General features: G+C 36.2%; 3 protein-coding genes across 6 annotated transcripts; all 3 read left to right on the top strand.

The window, feature by feature from the left end:
* Positions 1-1,998: 1,998 nt before the first annotated feature.
* LOC103980420 (uncharacterized) lies at positions 1,999-11,309 on the top strand. Of its 4 annotated transcripts, XM_065147840.1 has the most exons (6): positions 1,999-2,490; positions 2,581-2,960; positions 4,139-4,240; positions 8,907-9,067; positions 9,147-9,425; positions 9,522-11,309. In XM_065147840.1, exons 3-6 carry the CDS (start codon positions 4,146-4,148, stop codon positions 10,901-10,903), a joined length of 1,917 nt encoding a protein of 638 aa, XP_065003912.1. In that variant the 5' UTR covers positions 1,999-2,490; positions 2,581-2,960; positions 4,139-4,145; the 3' UTR covers positions 10,904-11,309. The 4 variants fall into 4 exon arrangements, with proteins under 4 accessions (XP_065003912.1, XP_018680868.2, XP_009395107.2 ...); XM_018825323.2 differs by lacking the exon at positions 4,139-4,240 and having other exon boundaries at positions 2,000-2,701; positions 2,935-2,960; XM_009396832.3 differs by lacking the exon at positions 4,139-4,240 and having other exon boundaries at positions 2,000-2,960.
* A 1,427-nt stretch (positions 11,310-12,736) lies between these two features.
* On the top strand, positions 12,737-15,550 carry LOC103980543 (heparanase-like protein 1). The gene is made up of 9 exons (XM_009396979.2): positions 12,737-12,955; positions 13,582-13,618; positions 13,718-13,901; positions 14,006-14,160; positions 14,252-14,485; positions 14,566-14,755; positions 14,830-14,955; positions 15,047-15,146; positions 15,218-15,550. Exons 1-9 carry the CDS (start codon positions 12,737-12,739, stop codon positions 15,548-15,550), a joined length of 1,578 nt encoding a protein of 525 aa, XP_009395254.2.
* Positions 15,551-17,468: 1,918 nt separating this feature from the next.
* LOC103980544 (binding partner of ACD11 1) lies at positions 17,469-21,535 on the top strand. The gene is made up of 6 exons (XM_018824915.2): positions 17,469-17,610; positions 19,541-19,624; positions 20,034-20,137; positions 20,210-20,285; positions 20,380-20,463; positions 20,876-21,535. The coding sequence occupies exons 2-6, from the start codon at positions 19,547-19,549 to the stop codon at positions 21,449-21,451; spliced, it is 918 nt and encodes a 305-aa protein (XP_018680460.1). The 5' UTR covers positions 17,469-17,610; positions 19,541-19,546; the 3' UTR covers positions 21,452-21,535.
* Positions 21,536-22,870: the final 1,335 nt, after the last annotated feature.

Raw genomic sequence — 22,870 nt, 5'->3', positions numbered from 1 at the left:
TAACGTGCGTGGTTGGACTAACACCCAATATGAAGGGTAGAAAGACGTAGCTTGCAACAACTTGTGGTGCATGTCGGCATGCAGCTGTTTTGATTTGCCTGTTCACCATATGGTAGCTGTTAATCCATGAACAAGACGTTTGTGAAGAACATATGGTAGCTGTTAATCCATGCTTTTCAACTCGCCATTAGTTAGTTGCTCAAAATGGACCAAGTTGTATATCAGAACCTTGGATTTGTCTAATTGATGCAATCAGTAGAAGCTAAGATGATAAAAGCAAGAACAGCACCCCCTACTTGCACCACCACCGGCATATGAAAGCAATAATGCTCTTGACTGCACCCCCAACAGAAGAGAAAGGAAGCGGATGGTGAGACACAACCTCACCGATGAGGTCGTCGCCGGCAAAACCTCTCACCGACTACCATAATAGACTTTGTTTCAAAACCCTAGTAGAGTTTCTCTATCTAGATTTTTCAATAAATTTTTACATTAGTATTATTGGATTATGACTTCATGTGATATGTCAAATGTACAAAATACTCAGTATCATATCCTAGTGGAAATATGTAGTACAATATAATTTTTTTAAATAAAAAATATTTTTATTATGTTAAATAGCATATTTGATGCTCACACATGAATTCAAAATTGAGACCTATCACTTATATAATAATGAATTAATCAATCGAGATAGAGTTTATTATCATGTTATTCTAGCATAAGAACATGGCATCTAATGCCTCAATGATGACATCTAATTACTATATGATGTTGACGTTATATGTGAAAAAGCTAAATAACATCATCTAATTAAATTAAAAAAAAATTAGAACCAAGCATTTCTTTTTCATTATCAAATCTTGATTCATGAAACTAATTTATACGAGTGCGGTAAAATCCATAGATATTTATATTTGAATGGTCTTCCTAAGGTGCCGTTGGGATCGATAGTGGGTCTGATTTTACAAGCCTGGAAGATTAGTGCGTAGAGTTTAGAAAATTATCAAGGTGACTATTTTATGTTCGAAGATAAAATGATGTTCTGCCTACAAATATTATCATAGGAGTTTACTATTTCGAACTCATTCTTACTATTCACGATTACTTTACTATTCATAATCTTTTAATAAATTAATAAAAATATAATATTACTATTCACAACCTCTTTAATTTTGTTTTATCCTTCTTTTTTTCCTTTCTTACGGTCTACCTATACACTCTACTATCACTAACTTTTCTTATCGATCATTGTTACCAATCACCACCCCTAGCTTGTCGCCACTGCTCCTTGTCATTGTTCGTCATCCCTAACCTATCTCTTATTACTTCTTACCACCTACACATAGCTATTGTCGACTCTCTCCACTATCCATCATTAATCACTGCCCCAATTTGCCTCTTATCACTTTGTGTCGCCGTACACATTGCTACCTCAGACTCTCCCCATAGCTTATTATTATCGATCTCCACCCATGGCTTGCCCTTCATCGCTCCCTATCGCTTGTGTATACTATTGTCACTAGCTCTCCTCATTAATCGTTATCATCGATCACTGCCTCGTGCTTGCTCCCCATTGCTTGCTATCGTTAATGCTCTCCTCTTCTTCACCGCGTTGTCAACCTGATTGGACATGAAGGAGAAAGAGAAGAAATAAAAAAGAAAAAGAGGTTTTAGATAAGGCTTGAAATATTTTATTAGAATTGACAAAGGAATAACTTAGAAATATCAATAGTAAATAATACAAATATGGTTACAAATAATAATCTCTTTATTATATGCTATTTACCCATACTATGTTTAATAAATACCATAAATCAATTTCTAGTCTATACTACTCTTTAGGTGAGCACTTATAACTAATAAGGAGAAAACACTATTGTGTCATTTAGAGAACGTGTTAGGCTATTTTAGTAAATTAGGTCGGCTTTAACAACCCACCACCTAACAGCGTCGCGACACAGGATAGAAATAATATGGTAATTAAATAAAAGGACGAACGTGTTCGATAATTACTGCTTTTTGCCCCCCTTTCTGTCTTTTCGCAGCCAAATTCACCGATTTTGATCCAGATTTCCCTCCGATTATTACTCCAAATCCCCAAATCGACGACGTCTTCGATCCGAGCTCGTCGTCCTGTTTCGATCGGTACCGATTTGGTCGCCACTCGAAGCGTGCGAACGCTTCTAGGGTTAGAGTTTGTTGGGACCTCGACGTCGCCACTCTATCTCCGGATCTGTTGCATCAATAGATTCTTAAATTAACCTTCAGTGTTTGCCCTATTTGGATTTGTCCTGATTGGTTACCTGGTCGGTGAGATCGATCCGAGGGTTAGGGTTTGTTTCGTGTTCTCGATCCTCTGGGTTGTCGAATCCCTGTTCCTAGATCTCCTCTTCCATCATCTTGTTTTGGATTTTGCAGCCTTTCCCCTCTCGCGATTTAATGTTATCGTTACACCTGTGGCATCGACATCGGGTCGCTTCAATTCTGGTACATAAGCTCTCTGATGCTACCAATTTCTTGGGGTAAATCTTGTTTACCTGTCGAATTGAAGGTGTCTTGATTGAATTTGCTTGTTAGGACTTATTTTCTTTGCAGCCTTTCCCCTATCGCGATTAGTGTTATCGTTACACCTGTGGCATCGAGATCGGGTCGCTTCATTTCTGACAAATAAGCTCTCTGATGCTACCAATTTCTTGGGGTAAATCTTGTTTACCTGTCGAATTTAAGGTGTCTTGATTGAATTTACTTGTTTGGACTTATTGTCGGGAGTAATTAGGTCCTAGGTTTTATAACTTTTTTTTTAATATCTGAAATAGGCAAGTGTCAGCTTGTTGGTTAGGTTAGGACATCTTTTCTTCAATATTTTTTTGCCATTTCCTTGTAACCTTTGATCTAATTTTGTTAATTGACTGCTGTTCCGTGGAGCGCTAGATCTTTTGTTGGATTACTCCTTAAAGGTAAATTGCAGCACAAAGCGCCATTTCCTGTCTTTATGCTTTCAGTTATTTGGCAAGTAAATTATTCTTTCTTAACACTGCAGAAATTTATTTGTTGCTCCTAGTTTAATTTTATATTGTTTGGAAATACATTCTTGTTCTAGATACCTATGTTGATTAAAGAGGAAATTTATTGGGGTTTGCATCTTTTTCTATGCACAATTTTATGCATTTTCATACTTTTCATGTTTTATTGTTAATTACAAAAATGTGGGTGCTTATGCAAAATGGCTTTCCAGAAAAACACTTGATGAAATATTACTTGTTTTGTGTGCTACTCTAGATAGGAAAAGGTATATTATCTATATGAAGGAGTAAAAAGACAATTATTCATCACCCAAAAGCATCTTAATGATGCAAAATTCAAAAGTTTTGTGCGTTTAACATGCTTATTATCCCAGTTTTCTCTTAGCCAGTGTTGCCTTGCTATGTATGCTGACTTGTTCTGCCAGGTTACAGCATGGAGTATGATATTGTCATGGACACATCATGATCACTAGCTTTCCAAAAAGTGGTCTTAATCTGCAGAAAGTCAGGGTATCTTATTCATATATAGTATGTGCAGTGACAAATGTGGTTCGTATTAAGTATCCAAGATCTGGATATTTAAGTGTAACAAATGATGTGGTCAAATCCAAATATGTAGTAGGTAGATTTACACCGATCACATCGAAAATTTATTGGTTGACATTTTGTCATTTATGAAATAAGTAAAAGTCTAAGCAATTAATGCTATATTTTCATTGATCAGTATTGAAAATGACAGTGTATATTGGTACAAAGTCCATATATTCACATGTGATCACATTTTAGTGTTTATGTTCTTGATGCATATGATTGCATATTCCACATGTACAATAAGACTATTGTGAGGTTGTACAGAAATTATGCAATATGGTAATATAATCTCATCGATGTACCATGCTTTGGAATACTAAAGGCCATGCATGCAACACAGCTTGGATTGCTATATGTCATGTCCCATGTCAGTGTTCATACTAACAAGGCATTTTGATTTGTTTCAACTGTAATTTTTCTTATTTCTACATCTTTTTCTTGTACTTGGGCCTATAAAAAGGCTAGAACATTGTAATGAAGATCATCATAAATAATCATTAACTTGAGTTCTTCTATGTTAGTGGTGCTATGTCATATATATATTTTTTAATGATTTATTGTCCACGTGGGAGACGTGCGGAGGTGCGAGGCCTTAATCCTTGGAGTTCGCTCCTTGAGCTAGAGTGAGTATGATAAATATCCATTTATTTTTCTATTATTATTATTCTTTTACCAATTTTCTTGTCCTTTGTCATAAAAAAAAAATATTACTTGATTGGTATCAGAGATTTTGATTTAGCCAAGATGTGCGTCAATCTAAATCTTAATTATATGAACTCGGGGCGAGTTCATACACAGTGGAAACATATGATGCAGGAGCAATTAAGTTTGTTTATCGATTAGTTTAGGGGAATTTTGTATATGTTATAAGTTGTCACATGACAATATCTATTCGAGTCGAAAAAAAGAAAACAAATACAGAGAAAAAGAAAGAAATATTAATTGAAGATTACAAATCTTGGCTAAAGATCTTAAGGATTCATCTATATGAAGATAAAAATCTATCAATGAAGGATATATTAGAAAGGAAAGATTATTCTTGAGATCAAGTCAAGAATATTATCTTCATTAGAGGAAAATTTGATTTTATGTAAGTATAGTTTTTTTTACTTTTACTTTTTTTTTGTATTGGAGCCTATATTAAAATGGCTAGAACATTGTAATGAAGATCATTAGAAATGGATCAATTTATAAATTGAGTTTCTTACCACTTTATGTGTGAGGAATATGAGGCCACATTTCTTTTTTTAATGTTATGATTCCATTGACCAGTATGAGACATATGGAGGAGGTGTGAGGCCTTCACTTTGGGAGTTTGCTCCTTTCTGAGCTAGAGCGAGTCTAGTAGTTATCCTTTTATTTTTTATTATCTTTCAGGTATTATTAGTTTCTACCTATCTTTTTTAGTCCTCTGTCATAGAAAAAATCCTTTATTACTCGTCCTATATCACTTACAAAAGGCTTTGGTGCTCAATTTGAAATTAGTACAATATTTGATTCTCAAGAAGATGGTTAATTTGAAAAGGACAATACAAACCTTATATGATCTCGTAAGAGCTTGTACCTTGCATTTAGGAGGGAATTTGAATAAGAATGTGCACCTAATTGACTTCACCTGTCCATGTGGCCTCTTTCGAAATTTACAGAAGAAATTGTAGGTCACCTGTGTATTGGGATGATGTTGGAGAACAAAAGCTTCTTTGACCTCAGTCAACGAAGAGAGAGTCAATTGAAAAGCTATGCAGATTGAACAAGAAGGTACTTAGAATTTAAGGTTAAGGATTACTTCTTTTTGAAAGTATACCTGATATAAGGAGTTATTGGATTTGGATAGAGGGGTAAACTAACTTTAAGATTTATTGATCCTTTTGAAAATTTGTAGAATCTCAGGTATGTGGCCTATCGATTGACCTTGCCCTAGCACTTATAGGCATTCATATTGTATTTCATGTCTCGATGCTTCGAAAATATATTAGAGATCCATTTCATGTTATTTACATGTCAACTTTTGCGGTAATATAAGTTGACTAATATCAAAATATATTAAGGAAATTTTGGAAAGGAACATATGTTATGTTAAAGTTCATTAGCAACACCAACCACTTGGGAAAGGAAGAGGATATCATAGAGCAATATCCACATTTATTTCCTTAAGGTAAAGTAATTTTGGGCTCCAAATTTTCTTAAGGGAAGGAATGTAACTTCCAAATATTTTTAATTTGTTTTTCTAAAATTGGAGTATAATAAATTATAATTTTCTCCAAACATGTTAGTTGCCTCCTTGTTTGGATAAGCCTAACGAAATATTTTCCTAGTGGAGATATAATTCTTGATTAGTGTTGGTCAGTTAGGATAGGATAGATTTATTTAATTAGTTATTATTTCTAAAAATATAATGATTGATTTCCTTAGTGGGAAATGCTCCATTTTATTTAATGATGGGCCGATCTCTCATGCTTCAATAGAAGCTCTAGGTTCTTAATCAGTGAAGGAGATCATGAGGGAGTAAGATCTTTGGGAGAGATTTATGCATGATCTTAGTATTGAAATATAGATAGTAGATTAAATAAAAGCTTTTATTGAATATTTGAATTTATGTAGTATATTAGATCTATGGTTGTTTTTTTCTATGATCTGCAAATAATTTGTATGATGTTGTTGTTATAAAAATTCTTGTTATAAAAATTCAGATTTGAATTTATTGGAATTTTTAATTTATGAAAATAGATTAAAATTTTAATTAGTAATAATATGATTTTGACAGCTACTCTTTTTTTTCCTGCTAATACATGTTTTAAGTTATTTAACCAATCAATTTTTAAATTTTTGAAAAAAGAATGCAGATGAGAATTTAATTGAATTTGGGATTAGAATTGAATCTGACCTGAGCCAGGTGGATGGGTTGAACCATGTCAACCCAGCGGCTTATGGGCTAATGCAGATTCAATGTATTTGACAACTCTGCAGGCCAATGCATGATGGCCCATGCCCATGGCTTGGCTCGATACGACTTGGCTTAGATTCTGCTTAGTGTGGCTTGGTGCTACTCAGTTTGCTGCCCAATGCTGTGGCTTGATTGATGTCCAGCTTGTGACCATCTTACCACACAAGTAGTGGCCCAGCCATAGCACCTATGCATGCAGTTTGGTTCAGCTCAAATCCTCTGTTATATCTCAAGTTTGGCCTGCTCATGGGCCACAATGGCTCAACATTTGTGGCCCTTTCGTAGCCCATCCTCTAGCCCTTTGTGCCGGTCTATGTCCTGTATGGTGGCTGAACCAGATCGGTTTGGCCGGTTCCAGGTGATTCCAGATCAATTCTGATCGGTTTAAGTCTGTTTAGCTTAAATTGACCATCCCAAATCCAATTAGACCAGTTTAGGTTGAAGGCTGGTTTTATGTTAATTTGATGCCATTCAGTTGGGTTTTATCTGAAATCAATTCGGTTCAAGTCAATTGGACCGCTTTTGCTAGGGTTCAATTAGGTGTTGTAGATGGATCGACATTTGATGATATGGATGTTTGATGGATTTCAAAGATTTGTTGATGTATTCGTTATTGATTTGAATGAAATTGATGAAATTGTAATGTGAAATTGGATTATATGACGAAAATGACTGATATAAGCTGTGATATGAGGACTATGTTTCTCGTAGGCCAATATTGGTAGGGCAACTCCCTTAGGCGATTAGTGGGCTTTCAGAGATAGTTCCTTCGTTGTAGGAAGGAATATATTCTCTCACTTTGGCAGATGAGGGGCACCACATCATCTATTCATTGTTGGGAACATAAGGAGTCCATCCCGTGAGGTAAGACCTCTCCATCCGTTGAGTGCACTATTGATTGCCCAACCTACTCCATCTTGTGAACATGAGACTCGAGACTCGTGATGATTTTGATAATGATATGTGGCATGAACTGATTGACATTTGTTTATGATTTACTCAGTGTGAGGCTTTGTTATATGTTATGAGATGGTATTTTGAGAGGATACTACTCAGCATCTTTGCTGTTATCTTCTGTTTTTGTTATTGTTTTTTCAGTTCAACCTTCTGATATTAATTGCGATTTTGGCACAGAGAAGACCATCATCTACTCATCTATTGCCAGGTGTTGTTGCGAGGAGACCTAATATTTTATGATTTCTAATGCAAGTTGATAGAGCTTCTTTTGCTTTTTGTCAGACAGTACAATTGTTATTTTATGAAATCAATTGAAATCTTTGTTTGAAGAAAATTAGTTTACTTTTTTACTGCTCTCTGGATTGGATGGTTGTGGAAAGATTGTCACATTTTTGTATCTTAGGAACAAAAATTTCATGTAGGATGTGATGACAACTGGTACTGACTGTATGTATTGGTATGTTGATCCATATTGGTATTCTACCAGTTTTTTCACCAACTGGTATTGGCACCGAACCTGTTTTACTTTTGTGACATTTCTGCCAATGAATGGACAAATAGGATCAACTTAGATTGAGTCTTACAATTTCCTTTTAGCATGATCAAACTGTGGATGTGCACCTAACTGCAATCCTCCTTTTACCCTTCAGTCTAGCATGATGTATTTAATGGTCACTGGTCAAAATCTCTATTCACCTATTTTAGTATATCTGCAAAATTTTCTTGCCTAAGAGATGCAGTAAATTGCTTCTTGACGGAGGAGAATAAAATAGGTCATGTTAATAGTTCAAGTCACACAAGTTTTTGTCCTGAGAATTCATTATGAAGCCAATCATTTCTCCCTTGATTGTGGACATTCCTTCAGACAGAATGTGAGGCAAGTTACAGTGATTGGCCACTCATCTTCTTGTGAGCTATGTTATCCTTCCTAGCATTTGAGGCTGTCCATCTTGCTTACGTGATTTTGATTACTGTTGGTTCATACTTTTTTTCATTTGTGAACCCTTCATTCTTGTTTGGTTGCTTTCATAGCAAGTTTGGGAATAATCAGGTTGATATACATTAATGATTGGTCAAATCAAAATATTCACTTTACCTAGTTGTTATTGTGATCTAGGGAAGCATCGTAAGGTTGCTCCTTTGTTGCACAAGCTTAAAATGTAACTAATTCAATAGGGATTTTGCCATGTTGGCTATTCCTTCTATCTTATTAAAATTTCCCCGATTAAGAATTCAGCATAGAATTTAAGTTGATGTTGACTTGATGGCTAGTTGTATAATTGTCAGAACTTTTATTGTCATACAATATTGTTAATCACGTATTCTCCTAAATTGTTTTACTTGGTAACTTGTCCATTTGAACTTATTTTCCCTGTTATGTAATGCAGGTTAAAGATGGTGTTCAACCATAGCAAACAATCTTCTGCTGATCACACATCTGACCGATTTGCTTATGAGCGTGCAAGACATCTGGCTTCTGATGATCAACTTGCACAATATGCTGAAGATTCTCCATCTCTGGCTATCCCTGCTAAATCACCAGCTTCAGGTAACTAAAGGAAACTTTTAATCTGCAAGTTGTACAGTTATTAGCCCATATATCCTTATCATTTTCTTCTGATTTAAAGGTAAAGGGAAGAAGGATTTTTTGAGCTGTCACAAAGATTTTGAGAACGAGACTGCTGATCATTCCTATGACAACTCTCATAATGGTCTCAGTGGCAATCCTAGTCTGTCATGGGTGACAGGCAACACTAGCATGGATATTTGGTTAGATAATGGCAAACGATCTCTTTGTGATGGTGAGACTTGTGAACATGGTAGCAAGCGTTCGAAGCAAGCGGACCAAAATTTACAATTGTGTTCGTCCAAAATTTGCATCAGTGCTTTCGAGGAGTCACCTTCAGGTAGTTTGAATACTTAGCCATTTCCATGCTTTAATCAGGTAATATATTTTTTAAGGAGAGTAAAATTTTTGTCTGATGGTGCAATTATGTTTCTAGTTGGTTCTGAGGATAGGAAGGATAGAGGGACTGCTGCTGTTGCTGGCGATCTTGTTAATCAGGCAACTAGCAGCAATTGGTTCAGCCGAGAATCTGCTTTGGACTCACCTATTAGGATACCTTCCTATCCTAGTTATTATGGAGATACCTGTCAGGCAACTGAATCTGATCAAGTCGAGGATAGATATTCACCTGTTTTTGATTACCATGGTCGGAAACATGTTCCTATTGGTGCTAATCATCAGGCTGATCTTCCAGAGTGGGGGTCCCAAGATTTTAAGAACCATATAAGGGATAATGATGTTTGTGCATCTCCAATGACCCCAGTGACAACTTCACTGTCGTGTGATAATGTTGTAATTGATGGGGATGACGGTGATAAATGGGTTGGGACATGTGTAATTCCTATGCCTGATTCTGCAGTATTGGCTTCAGATGTTTTAGCCTACCATAAGATGGAGTGTAGCTGTCTAGATGCGGGTTCGATTAGATGTGTGAGGCAGCATGTGATGCAAGCTAGACAAAAGCTCAAGCAAAAGTTGGGGCACAAAACATTTTTAGAGCTGGGTTTTGGCAATATGGGCGAGGTTGTAACTGAAAAATGGACTGAAGAGGAGGAACAACTATTTTATGAAGTTGTGTTATTAAATCCTGCATCGCTGGGCAAGAACTTCTGGAAGAAATTGCCTCAGGTGTTTCCTACTCGAAGTAGTAAAGAACTAATAAGCTACTACTTCAACGTATTCATGCTTCGAAAGCGAGCTGAACAGAATAGATTGGATCCACTGCATGTAGACAGTGATGATGATGAATGGCAAGAAAGTGATGATGGTGAATCTTCAACGGAAGAAGAAGATTCTGTTGTCGAATCTCCTCCAGCAGATCAAGATGTTGCTGGTGAAGAAGATGATCTCGAGGAAGCAGAAATAGCCGAGGAAGATGATGATGTAGAGGATTGTGTTTATTACCACCTTTCTGGGTACAATGAGAAACAGCCCTCTGGTGATATAAACAGACACATTGTTGGTGAGTCAACCCTTCATTCTAGCATGACTGCGAGCAATTTGCACCATTTCATGGAGGAGCATGACATTCAGGATGATTCATGCACATCTTACGAGGGCCAGCACAATGGGGTTGTTTCATGTGATGCTGTTGATATATCTGACTTGCATCATGGGTTGATTGAGGACCATGAGAACTTGCACAACGAGAACCGCAATGATGGTCTGAGTGGGTTAGCAGATTATGGTTTCTTTGATGGCCATTCTGATCTAAAATCATGGGATATGAGGTATAGCTGTGGAACAGAGAAAGATGACTTCTTTTCGACATGTAACGTGATAGAGGAGGTGTTTGGAAAAGAACCTTTGGATAAGTGAAAGCCTAGCTGTCGTGATCTTGGCAGTTCTTGATTAGTGTCGGGTATTTGCTTCCTTGCTTTATCTTGTGTTGCCCTTCATGAGGCATTTTTCTGAGTTGAAAGCTTTGGTCTCCTACGATTAGGTTTCCTAATCAAATCAAATCGGTTTAGCCTTTTGTGTCTTCCCTTTGTAAATTATGTGAATTAGGGGCTGTCCTGCCTTGTGAAGAAAATTGTGTAATCGAGAACCTTATATATCGGTACAATCCATTTTTTCTTTCTGAATCATCCATGGTCTTGGGGAACTTGTCAGGGAAGATAAAGCTATTGAATCTGGCAAAATGTATGGTCATGAGTTCACCTAAATATTTGTTTGTCATAGAACTATTTGTTCTTGTAAATTTATATGAATATTTTCTCTAGCATCCTCTGGCTAATTCTACGCGGATGCGTGATTCTGATGGTACAAATTTTTCTTCAGTTTAATTATTTCGGCAGGTGTGTACGTAAAAGTTATAATGGATTTGCTATCATTTGCTTGTTTCCTTTGTGAACGCTGGATACTGCTCATGAAATGGTTGGATGGCATTTTCTTTTAACGAGGGCTACTGAATTATTTGTTTGTAGAGCTTCAGCTTGCATCTCTACCCGCATTATTTTTAAGTCGAATGTAGATTTGTGTTTCTAAAAATTTTCTCCATTCATTCAATTGGATGATCTTTCGGTTTTCTTTGATATATTTCTTCATCCGTCAGCCGAACACCAAATCTCATGTTCGTGTGTCTTCATGATGTGGAAAGACTTGTCAGATTATTCTTCTCTATTTTCCTATAAGGTATGGAAAAATAAAATAGTAAATTTGAGGTGTGTCATGATCCTTGCTGCTCGTGTTCGACTGTTCTTTTTTTTCACATAAGATTTATTAGATTCTCTTCTCTCTCTCTCTCTCTCTCTCTTACCATATAAGATTTATATGATAATATTTAAATCCTGTGCATAACGAGAATGAGAATGTACGTCAATTATGCGCACAAGGGAATGACTAATATCTTTTCCAATAATAGCATCTTGTAATTGCCAACGCACTCATTAATATATATATTATAAAATAAGAAATACTGATAAGAATATTCTTCTTTTAAATAAGGAATGGAATCGGGTTCAGGCCATGGGAAATCAGTGTGAAACTGTCTTTGGAAATGAAGAGTATTATTTAAAGAATTAATATGAAAATAGGCTTAATTCCCCGTATAATATATATTTTTTTCACACCTAATCTAATATTATACTATAATTCCACATGTTATAAATTTTAGGCCATATGATCCAGATGTATATCAAGTTAATAAGTCAACTATAAATCATGGCTACACGTTATATAATTATTAAAGATGAGAATTTAAAGCCTCTCTGATAAATTTATATGTTAAAATATCGGTAATGGTCCACTTGCCAAAGGCCGACTAAATTCCATTTTCATTCACCCACCACTTTCACCTAATAATAATAATAATAATAATAATAATAATAATAATAATAATAATAATAATAATAATAATAATAATAATAATAAATGGAAATCCAAAATATGCAAGTAAAAAAAACATAAAAAGGGAAAACTTCCTAAAGTCATATCGACATCAACATTTGGTTACGCTATCTTAGACCATCGCTACTTTTATCTTTTAGAATTTAACAGCGAAGGGACTCTTTAACAGATTCATCCTCTCATCTCTATCTAAAACTAAGAGCACAACAACTCCATTTCGTCGTTCCTTCTTAAAGCCTCCCTCGCCCTTCCTCCTCTTCTGACCTCACATCTCATCTTCGTGTCTTCCTCATGCGTAAAACAATGCCGCTCTCTTTTTTCTCTTTCGCCGTCCCCCTCCTCTTCCTTCTTCTCTTTTCTGGTTTATCTCCCACCCTTGGCGCGACAGTACTCTCTATCAAGGCAGTGACCACCATTGCGAAAACGGATGATAACTTCGTGTGTGCAACCATGGATTGGTGGCCGCCTGACAAGTGCAACTATGGCATGTGTCCCTGGGGAAACGCATCCATTCTCAACCTGGTATTTGTCTCTCACTCTCCTACTCTTTGATCTGCATCCATGCATGTGAAGAATCATGCAACGATGTTTTGCTTGACGCACGTTCTTCATATGCTCGCCAAGATACATGGTAACCTGGAACTCAGGTTCTATCCTGTGATTTCATGTTTCATGTCAGATATGAACAACTGTTCGCAGAGGAATATATACATATATATGTGTATGTACGTCGTTTCACTTAGTTGATCATTGCTTTATGTCAAATCTTTTCTTTTTGATGTGTAACAAATGTGATCTTCAAATTGTGGTCTCAGTTATCAGAACACAGTGTTAGCGTGTATATATTGATGAGAATTAATATGCATAAGCAAATATGTTCAAATAGATGATAACACATTTATCGTTTTTTTATTTTGATATCCTGAGTTGTCAATACCCAAAAAAAAAAAAAGTCCAATATACATATCAAAGGTTTCTTCTGGATGAGATATATGAGGCAGGTTAATAAACCATTGCTCAAATAGATATAGGCGCATATTAATGTTTTTTCTTCATGATTTTATTGGTATATCACTTTTAGGCATCCCTGTGCACTCATTTTTTGTTAACCTGACAGCAACAGATGATTTTATTGGTATATTTTGCAGGATTTGAACAATCCCATTCTTGTCAATGCTCTTAAAGGTCGGTGAAGCTAGCTAGCATTCTTCTCCCCTTTAATCCAATTAGTAATTACACTTGGTTTACAAAAACATGAGATTAAGGTTTTGTTTGTGGTGACAGCTTTTGGGTCTTTGAGGATTAGAATTGGAGGGTCACTGCAGGACCAAGTGTTGTACGAAGTGGGTGACGGTGCCCATGCATGCCCAGACTTCAAGATTGACAAGAATGGGTTGTTTGGCTTCACCGAAGGCTGTCTTCCCATGCAAAGATGGGATGAACTCAACAAGCTTTTCAATAGTACAGGGTAATCTACATCTAAAAGTTGTCTTATTTCAAATTTGATTGCATCATAGCTTCAATATTCCAATGTTTTTGTTAAAATGTGGTTATTGTGATCTTTGTTTGCAGCTCCATAATTTCTTTTGGACTGAATGCATTAGCTGGGAGGTCGAAGTCAAACTCCAGTGGAAATTTATATGAAGGTCAATGGGACCCTACAAATGCTCGTGACTTCATCAAGTATACCTTGTCGAAGAACTACACCATCGAATCCTGGGAGCTAGGTGATTGCCACAGCAACGCAATCAGAATTCTTTCTGCATTCAGAGCAACTCTTTCTCATCTCAGCGCTTTGTTTCCTTGTGTATCCTCTAGGAAATGAGCTCTCTGGATCTGGAGTTGCCGCAAGTGTTGAAGCTGTGCAGTATGGCAAGGACATGATCGTCCTGAAGAATGTCATCAATGATCTGTATGGACCATCCAAACAACACCCAAAACTTTTGGCACCAGGAGGATTCTTCGACAAGAAATGGTTCGCTGACATGCTTCAGACATCAGGACCCGGTGTCATTGATGCAGCAACACACCATATCTACAACCTCGGCCCAGGTGAATCATCTCATCCTTCTCATTGTTCTAAGCTTATGATCCGAGAGGAGCTCCTGTCTTCACTCGAATTCTGTGGTCAGGTAATGATAAGGATCTTATCCGCAAGATCCAGGATCCATATTACCTGGATCAAGTAGCTCAGACCTTCAATGATGCCTTGATCACTGTCGGGGAGTTCGGCCCGTGGAGTTCTCCTTGGATCGGCGAGTCCGGAGGTGCCTACAACAGCGGTGGCAAAAATGTCTCCAATGCGTTTGTGGATGGATTCTGGTGAGTTCAATCGACGCCCACATGATCACGTTCGGATCTTTTCTTACGTTTCAAATCTTTTCTTCACTGACTAGGTATTTAGATCAGCTGGGCATGGCATCCACATACAACCACAAGGTCTACTGTCGGCAAAGTTTGATCGGAGGAAACTACTGTCTCCTGGACACCACAACCTTCGTCCCCAACCCAGATTTCTACGGGTTTGTTCCACAGAACTTGTGTGATGTTTTCTGTCAAGCGCTGCAGTTCTAGAGTGAGATCTCTTCTCTGTTCCTTTTTATCTACAACCAGTGCTTTGCTTTGGCACCAACTGATGGGACCGGGAGTTCTTCACACAACAAACGACGGCTCGCCTTACCTTCGTGCATACGCTCACTGCTCCAAGAAGAAGGCAAGATAAGAAGAATCACTGTCTTCTTCTCTCGCACGATCTTACATGCTACCGTTGATTTGTTCTTGCAGTCGGGTGTTACGCTCTTGCTGATAAACCTGTCTAACTCCACCGCCTTCGACGTCGTGGTCACCAGCGACTTGAACTTGTATCGACCTCGCTCGGGCAATGAACAAGGACAACATGGGGAGAGGGAGGAATACCATCTCACGGCTCAAGGTGGAGACCTCAGGAGCAGTGAAATGCTTTTGAACGGGAAGCTGCTGAAGCTTACACCGAGCTTTGAGATACCGCATATGGAGCCTTCCATTGTCAGTGCTGGTGCTCCTCTTACGATTGCTCCACTCTCGATTGCTTTTGTCAGATTCAAGGACTTCCAAGCTCCTGCTTGTGCAGGCAACTGAGAGGGTTTCTGTGAATCCTAGTGTGTGTTTCATGCAGTGCTCCTCTTTTTGTCATTTAACATACTGAAGGTTAGAGGTAGCTATTTTTTTTATTCCAATTCCATTATTTGGCGTCAAGGAGTTCTCATGTAGTTTTTCTTCTTCTTTTTTTTCTTTTTTAAAAAGAAAATAATAAATATAAAATTACTAATTACTTAAAAATATTGTTATCATAAATGCTCCTGCCAGCTTACTCTATAAGATTATATGATTCATCATCATACTATATCTACTTTCAGTGGTATATTTGAAGCTTTATTACTGTCTCTATATACATGATAAATATTAAAAAATATTATAATTCAATATGGTTGAATTCTTAGAAAATGTCTCTCCTCTTGAGCTTTTCCTCCCTTCATTTCTATTTTTTTTCTATGGATCAGTTTATAGGATGAACGGATACAGTTATAACGTTTTCAGTATTATTAGCAAAATACTTTAATGCAGTATAGAAACATTGTAACATAATATTTTTTTAAAATAAAGTTTATGAAAATATTATATTTTTATTATTCTTTTACATTATGTTAGAGTACTTTCAGTAATATTAAAAAAATATTATAACGTAATACAAAAATATAACATAAGGTGATTGGGGTATTTTAGGTATTATGTAAAAAAATGGTTCGTTGATAGGTAATTTCTGAAAATGAAACAACTTTTTTGACATTTTTCCCATTAAATATCATAAATGTAATATTTGTCACAAATTTTAAATGCATTAAAATAGTATAATTAATCATTCTAAACATAATCGAGTCGAATTTCAAATGTTGTAATCGAAATTGTTTCTATATTAATCAGTTGGAATCAAATATAATTAAACATAATTTTACTCTATTTTAAGAAATTATATTGAAAAAAAATGTAAGCAGTAGGAAATGAGTCGGAAAGGTATAAATTTTGGTTTTTAAATATTCATTAGACCAGAAAGATAAATTATCTCCTTTTCTATTTAAAAATGGGAAAAAATATTATAATGTTTCAATTGATTTTGTAAACACGTCAATTACCATAATCTTTGACCAAAACCATTTATAGAACAGTGATATCTTTGATATGTTAATAGTGCTAAATGTTAGTTTTACAGTGTCTATCTGTCATTCAGCATTTTATTTTGTAATAAAAAAAACCAAATATTCACTTTGAATTTTAAAAATAAGGTTCACTTTTGATTTTTTTTAATTTGTATAAGAACCTCAATATCATTCCTATTTTCACAAAACAAAATTAATATTGTGTGGAATTTCATATTGTAACTAACTAACCAACTAACTAACTTCAAAATAAATCAATTCATAATTTTTTAGTTAAACTTTTTATAAGTGACTTGTATGTGATATATTTGTAACATCCTATTAGTCCCGTATCAGAAGTGGACAATATGTATGATTGACTAAATATTCGTAAGAACCACAACATAAACCATATAATTAGCTAACTATTTATTGTAAATTGGTGAAGAAGATAAGCCGACCACACTATTTTTTAAAAATATTATATTATTTTTTAAAACAATAAAATTGATATCAATTTTTGGTTATTTCAATTATTTTATTTTTATAAAATAGTATTTTTAGTTATTTGTAATGAATGATTTATTGACCCATAGTTGGTTGTTCTCTTAAAACCAAATAATAATATACTGGGAGAAAAAAAAGATAAAACAAAGAAAAAGAAGGATATTATTTAAGAAAAAAACTTCATGGTAAAAAATCAAAACAAAAAGCATTTTTGCGATTTTAAAAAGTAGAATTTTCGTGTTCAGAGCATCTCCCATCGAACGCGAATCTCCAGGCATTCCTGGCTCGAATCAAACGGTTCCGCTACCCTCCCGCCGGGCCAAGCGGCCCAGCAACTGGAAATGAAACTGAGAGCTCTCTTCCCTTCCCTACCCCTCTCCTCTCCTCTTCTCCCCACCCTCCCCAAGTCGATTAGGAATTCTCGATGGCATCGAAGCTCCATCATTCGCCCTTTTAGCCGATCACGCTCGGTTATCTTCAGGATTCGACGAAGCGTCGGTGAGCTGCTGATCCCTCCGTCTTTTACCCCCTCTTTTCTTTGGAGCAATTTTGTCGATCGATCCCTTTTTTTGCAAATCTGACGAGACTTGCTTTGTTCTCCTTCAGTTTCTGATTCTTCTAGTTGACTTTCAAATCTGACGAGACTTGATCTGTTCTTCTTCGGTTTCCAATTCTTCCAATCACGTGGTTGTATCAGTTTCTATCGAGCGGATTCTTGGGTTCGAACTGTGGATTTGGGAAGAATCCATTTTAGTACTCTGCTTTGTGATTGGAATCGATTGGCCAAGGATAAAAAGGAACAGATTTTTTGTTGTGAGATGACATGATAGGTGACTTGTGGAGGATGGTTTTTCACGAGGAATGTATGAGCGCATTTTTGGTTGATACAGTATTAGAGATCGAACCTGGATAAAACGAAGAATATTTGTATTGCGAAATCAGGGAGAGGAGAGCCCAAAAGAACATGCCAGTTTCGAGGAGATAATGGAATTTTTTTTGCACAATGTGCTATTATGATTATTTTGGTTCTTCTTGTTTTCCTCTTTTACTGATGGGAATTGCATACTCGAACCTTCTGAAGGCGAACTGATATGAAAGTTCTATATGCAGTAATAGCAAGTCATGATCTTTACGGGGAGTTATGGTCAAATGAAACAATCATAATATTATTGACTTAGCAAATTAGGCGATTTCACATTTTATTAACTTAATCATAAACAAGCTTCTTAATATTCTGCACCGAAGATAAAATGGCAATGGTCATTTCATACATTGTTAGACTGCACAGAGGAGACCGCTGATACTTGAATACAGATCCTATTGAGAATTTATGGAGGGTGTTTGGAATCGGATCGGAAAATCGAGTCGAACCTTAATCAAACTATTTCAAATCGATTTAGTCCGAATTGGTTCATCAATTATTTGGTTTTGAAGATTATAAATGACTTTAGTTTAGGAGGGTGGTCTTCTTTGGTTCGGACGAAACCGAACCAATTTTAATTTAAAAAATACTAACTCAACCCAAAGACCCCAAAAGCCTTAAAATCCCTTACCGAACTCAGTAAGCCACCGTTCTTCTTTCATCTCTACGACTTTTACTCATTGTCCCCTTGTTGGTCTCTCTCTCTCTCTCTCTCGTTCTAGGTATGAACCATATTTTTTTTTATCATCCTTCTCCATTAACAATCCCTTTGTTGATTTGTATGCATCATTGTATATCCTCATCATCATTGTATTCTCTATGACATCTTTCAAGAAAAAATAAAATATCACATGTGCATAGGTCCAATTGTTTATAATGTTCAGAATGATATTTGTGATATAAATTTTTGAAGAATGTAGGTCCAATTGAATTAAAATTCTAGTTTGGTTCAATTAAAATGAAATGGTTCATTATATATATATAGATTAATCATTTAATCAAATCGTATTAACCAATTTTGTACTGATTTGATTAGGTAGGTCCGAAATGATTCCAGTTCGGAGTATCTTGCTTTAACTGAATCAAATTCTTTTTTCACAATTTGATTCGAATCGATCTTAATGGTTTAGTTCGAATCTCTTTGAACACCCGTAGGATATAGAATCAAATTACTTTCTGAACTAGTTTGCTGGATCCTCTGTAATAGGATGTGCGATGAAGTCTGTGATTTGGACAATTTGGACAACCATTACTAGCTTCATATATTGTTGCTTCTGACTATACTCATGCTAATCTTGAATCTTTAAAGGTTGTCAGTTCCATCCTGTTTGTAACATAATATTAGCTACTCTTCTAGGTGATTTATCTATTAGATACACCAAAAAAAAAGTCTGTGACTATCCTTTTTTGAGCGCAGGAGCTAGTTTCATGTAGTCTAATTCATTTCAAATAATTGTTTGGATCTTTGCTTTGACGTATGAGGTTATAATGGTTCATCACTTGCAGGTTCCAATGGAGCAGTGCAATTTGAGGGCAGGGGCAGATCCCCAGCCAATGAATGCATCAAACTGGACAATTGATGTTTCAGATGTGAGGATTATAGCTTTGTTTTTCTATGCATTGATTGGTGTAACTGATAGCATTGTTTGATTCTTGGCTTGCTCCATCTGCTGGTCAGAAAGTCCATTCCAGTTTAACTAAATTCATTTTATTTAGTTCATGACGAGTAGATTGTATTGGGGGATATATTTATTTGGATATATTTCTTCTGGTTGCTCTTTTATTTATGCATCAGGTTTGCTATCATATTTCTCGGTCTTCATGTAGAATTTTTTTTTTTTAATTTTAAACCTATGTGTCAGAATTAAGGAGAAGTTGTTTTCTTTTTCTCCTTATGCAGGTAACAACTGCCAAAATTAACAGTGTAGAATTTTTCTTTTAATTTTAAGCCTATGTGTCAGAATTAAGGAGAAGTTGTTTTCTTTTTCTCCTTGTGCAGGTAACAACTGTCAAAATTAACAATGTTTCTTCGGCTGCGTCTGTGAAGGATATCGAAGAATTCTTTTCTTTCTCTGGGCATATCAAATACATCGAAATGCAAAGGTCATTCTATTATCCTCTTGTGTGTTTGATACTTTTGACCAGGAAAAAAAATGGAATTTTTTCTTTTGGCAGAGAATCAGAAATGTCTCAGCTTGCTTATGTCACTTTCAAAGATTCACAGGGAGCAGATACTGCACTTCTTCTTTCGGTGAGTTCAAAATTCTAAAATTCAAAGGCATCTTGCTTTACTGTACGTATTATTGGAGAATTTGGGTTCTAATATATGTTCTGTTTGATTTCAGGGATCAACTATAGTTGATCGTTGTGTCACTATTTCACGGGTTGAAAATTACCAGTTGCCACCTGAAGCTTGCAGGCGCACACTGGTAACTCTTAATTATTACCCTAATTTTGTTTGTTTTAGGTTGTGTTTGCATGAGATGAGAATACTTCTCCATAAAAGCAAACCTATTTGTGTGTATGTCTTTTTGGTTCCAATAGAGTTCTCCATCACACGATCAAAAAAGAAATTACTTTTTCTGTGTTATGTCATTCAAATTCTTCTGGTTTGTTAGCATCATTCAACTTCGTCCCATAGATCAAGTTACTCAAACAATTAGAAAAGATTAGGCGTATAGCTTTTAGGTGAACTTTTCATCAAAATTTTGGTTTAAGTGAACATAATCTCATTCGTGCGACATCCCAAGGATTCTAATATGGAAATCTAATTGTGATATGCTGCAATTTGGTTTAGGTCCCATCTCTTTATTTCTTGTGTGTGTTTCCTGTGCTTGAAAGGAAGACGAGTCATCGCCGACCAATGCAGCAGTCGGGAAGACAGAAGATGTGGTAAGTACCATGTTGGCCAAAGGTTTTGTTCTTGGCAAGGATGCACTCAAAAGAGCCCGATCCTTCGACGAGCGACACCACTTCCTGTCCGCTGCATCTGCCACCATCGCCTCTCTGGACCGCAAGATGGGCCTAAGCGAGAAGTTCAGCACCGGCACAGCCATGGTCAGCGGCAAGGTGAGGGAGGTGGACGAGCAGTTCCAGGTGTCTGGGATCACCAGGTCTGCCCTTGCGGCAACCGAGCAAATGGCCAGCAATGCTGGATCAGCCATCATGAGCAACCACTATGTCTCCACCGGAGCATCGTGGGTCTCGAGTGCACTTAGCAAGGTGGCGAAGGCAGCCGAGGATGTGAGCACGATGACCAAGGAGAAGGTGGAGAAGGCTGAGGAGCAAAGGAAGGAGATCATTTGCAGGGACAGGAGGGAGATGGTGAGTGAGTTTGCACAGGTCTATCTTGATGAGCCCTCGGTCGGTGAGCCTGCAATTGTTCCAGTGGTTTCGGTGGACGTAAAGATCATCTGACTTTGTGAAGATTTCTTCTGTTCATTGTTGCAAATGTTGGATGCTGAATTTAGCATGTTTGGTGATTGAAATATCGTTCTTTCATGTCTTTTATTTTGGTTTGATGATGCAGGATCTAAAATATGGTTTATTTTAGTTTTTCATTTTTAAAAAATATATTTTTTAATATTGACAAAATATTTGAGATGAAATATTGAATTCCAAACCTTTGATTTCATAAGTGGGTTTCTTACATCATCGCCAAATCGCTATTTTAGTTGTAAGAAAAGTTTGTCAGATGGTGTTTTAGATCCTGCATCTGATGATTCCATTTTCTCCCAAAATTTTTGTTATGTTTGTAGATATTACTATTTACATTCCTTTTTTTACTATCTACAATCTTTTTTAAAATTATTTTAATATCTTTAAATTGCTCTGGACATAAATATTTTTTCTCCTACTCTTCCTCCTTACCTAGAGAACTGCATCGAGGGGGCAACAAGCAAACGATCGATGATGACAACGAGTGGCGTGGTATCGATAGTGAGGATGAAGCGAGAGTTTTCGGATGGAGAGCTATAAATAATAAAATAATATTTTATTTTTTAGAGTTTATTAATAATAAGAGGATCGTCAATAATAAAAAAGAGATGATGAATAATAAACTATATATATATATATTATGATGAGATTCGAGCTCAAAATATTATGATAATGTATTAAAGTTTTTACCGACTAAATTAGTTGAAACCCTCAAAATATATTGATAAGTGGATTTGGTACACAGTGCACTACCAATCCAATATTTTAGGTATACCAACAATAGTTTATCTATCATATTTACCCATCAATAATCTCCGCTAAGCAAAATATATTAAAAAACTCTTTAAGAGTTGAGCGACTACAGTTCACGGCTTAAATCTCCATCTTTAACCAATTTAAATTGTGTGCAACAGGAACAAAATCACAATATGAGATTACTTTATACCACTCTACCAAAGCTGAGGAAAACTCAACTAAGATTAAGACTGGTGGTGGCTATTAGTTATGATATAAATTCACTTGAGAAATCGGAATTCCGAGACATCAATACTACGATAAGATCTGTAGCCAACAACAAAGGTGCAAGCCAAATATCACTAATATAATAAATAAAGAGCACACTGATTTGAAACCGATCGTAATTTGCCATATAGAATTCAGTTAAAACGGAAGCCAACTAAGGTACCAACCAACATGGCGAACCCAATTAACCATGACAACCTAAACTAGGCGATGGCATGTCACCACGTAAGAATACCCATTCAATATGACGTCGGACACCCAAAAGTGAATATTTCTTTTTGACACCACGATCACCACGATGACATCTCGCGCGCGCACGCGTGCACACACACACACAAACACACAAAGGATGGTCATACAGAGCCTTGTCTACAT

Source organism: Musa acuminata, chromosome BXJ3-4 (genome assembly GCF_036884655.1).
Source record: "Musa acuminata AAA Group cultivar baxijiao chromosome BXJ3-4, Cavendish_Baxijiao_AAA, whole genome shotgun sequence".
NCBI classification, from domain to species: domain Eukaryota; kingdom Viridiplantae; phylum Streptophyta; class Magnoliopsida; order Zingiberales; family Musaceae; genus Musa; species Musa acuminata.
This window is presented reverse-complemented; position numbering and strand designations above follow the sequence as displayed.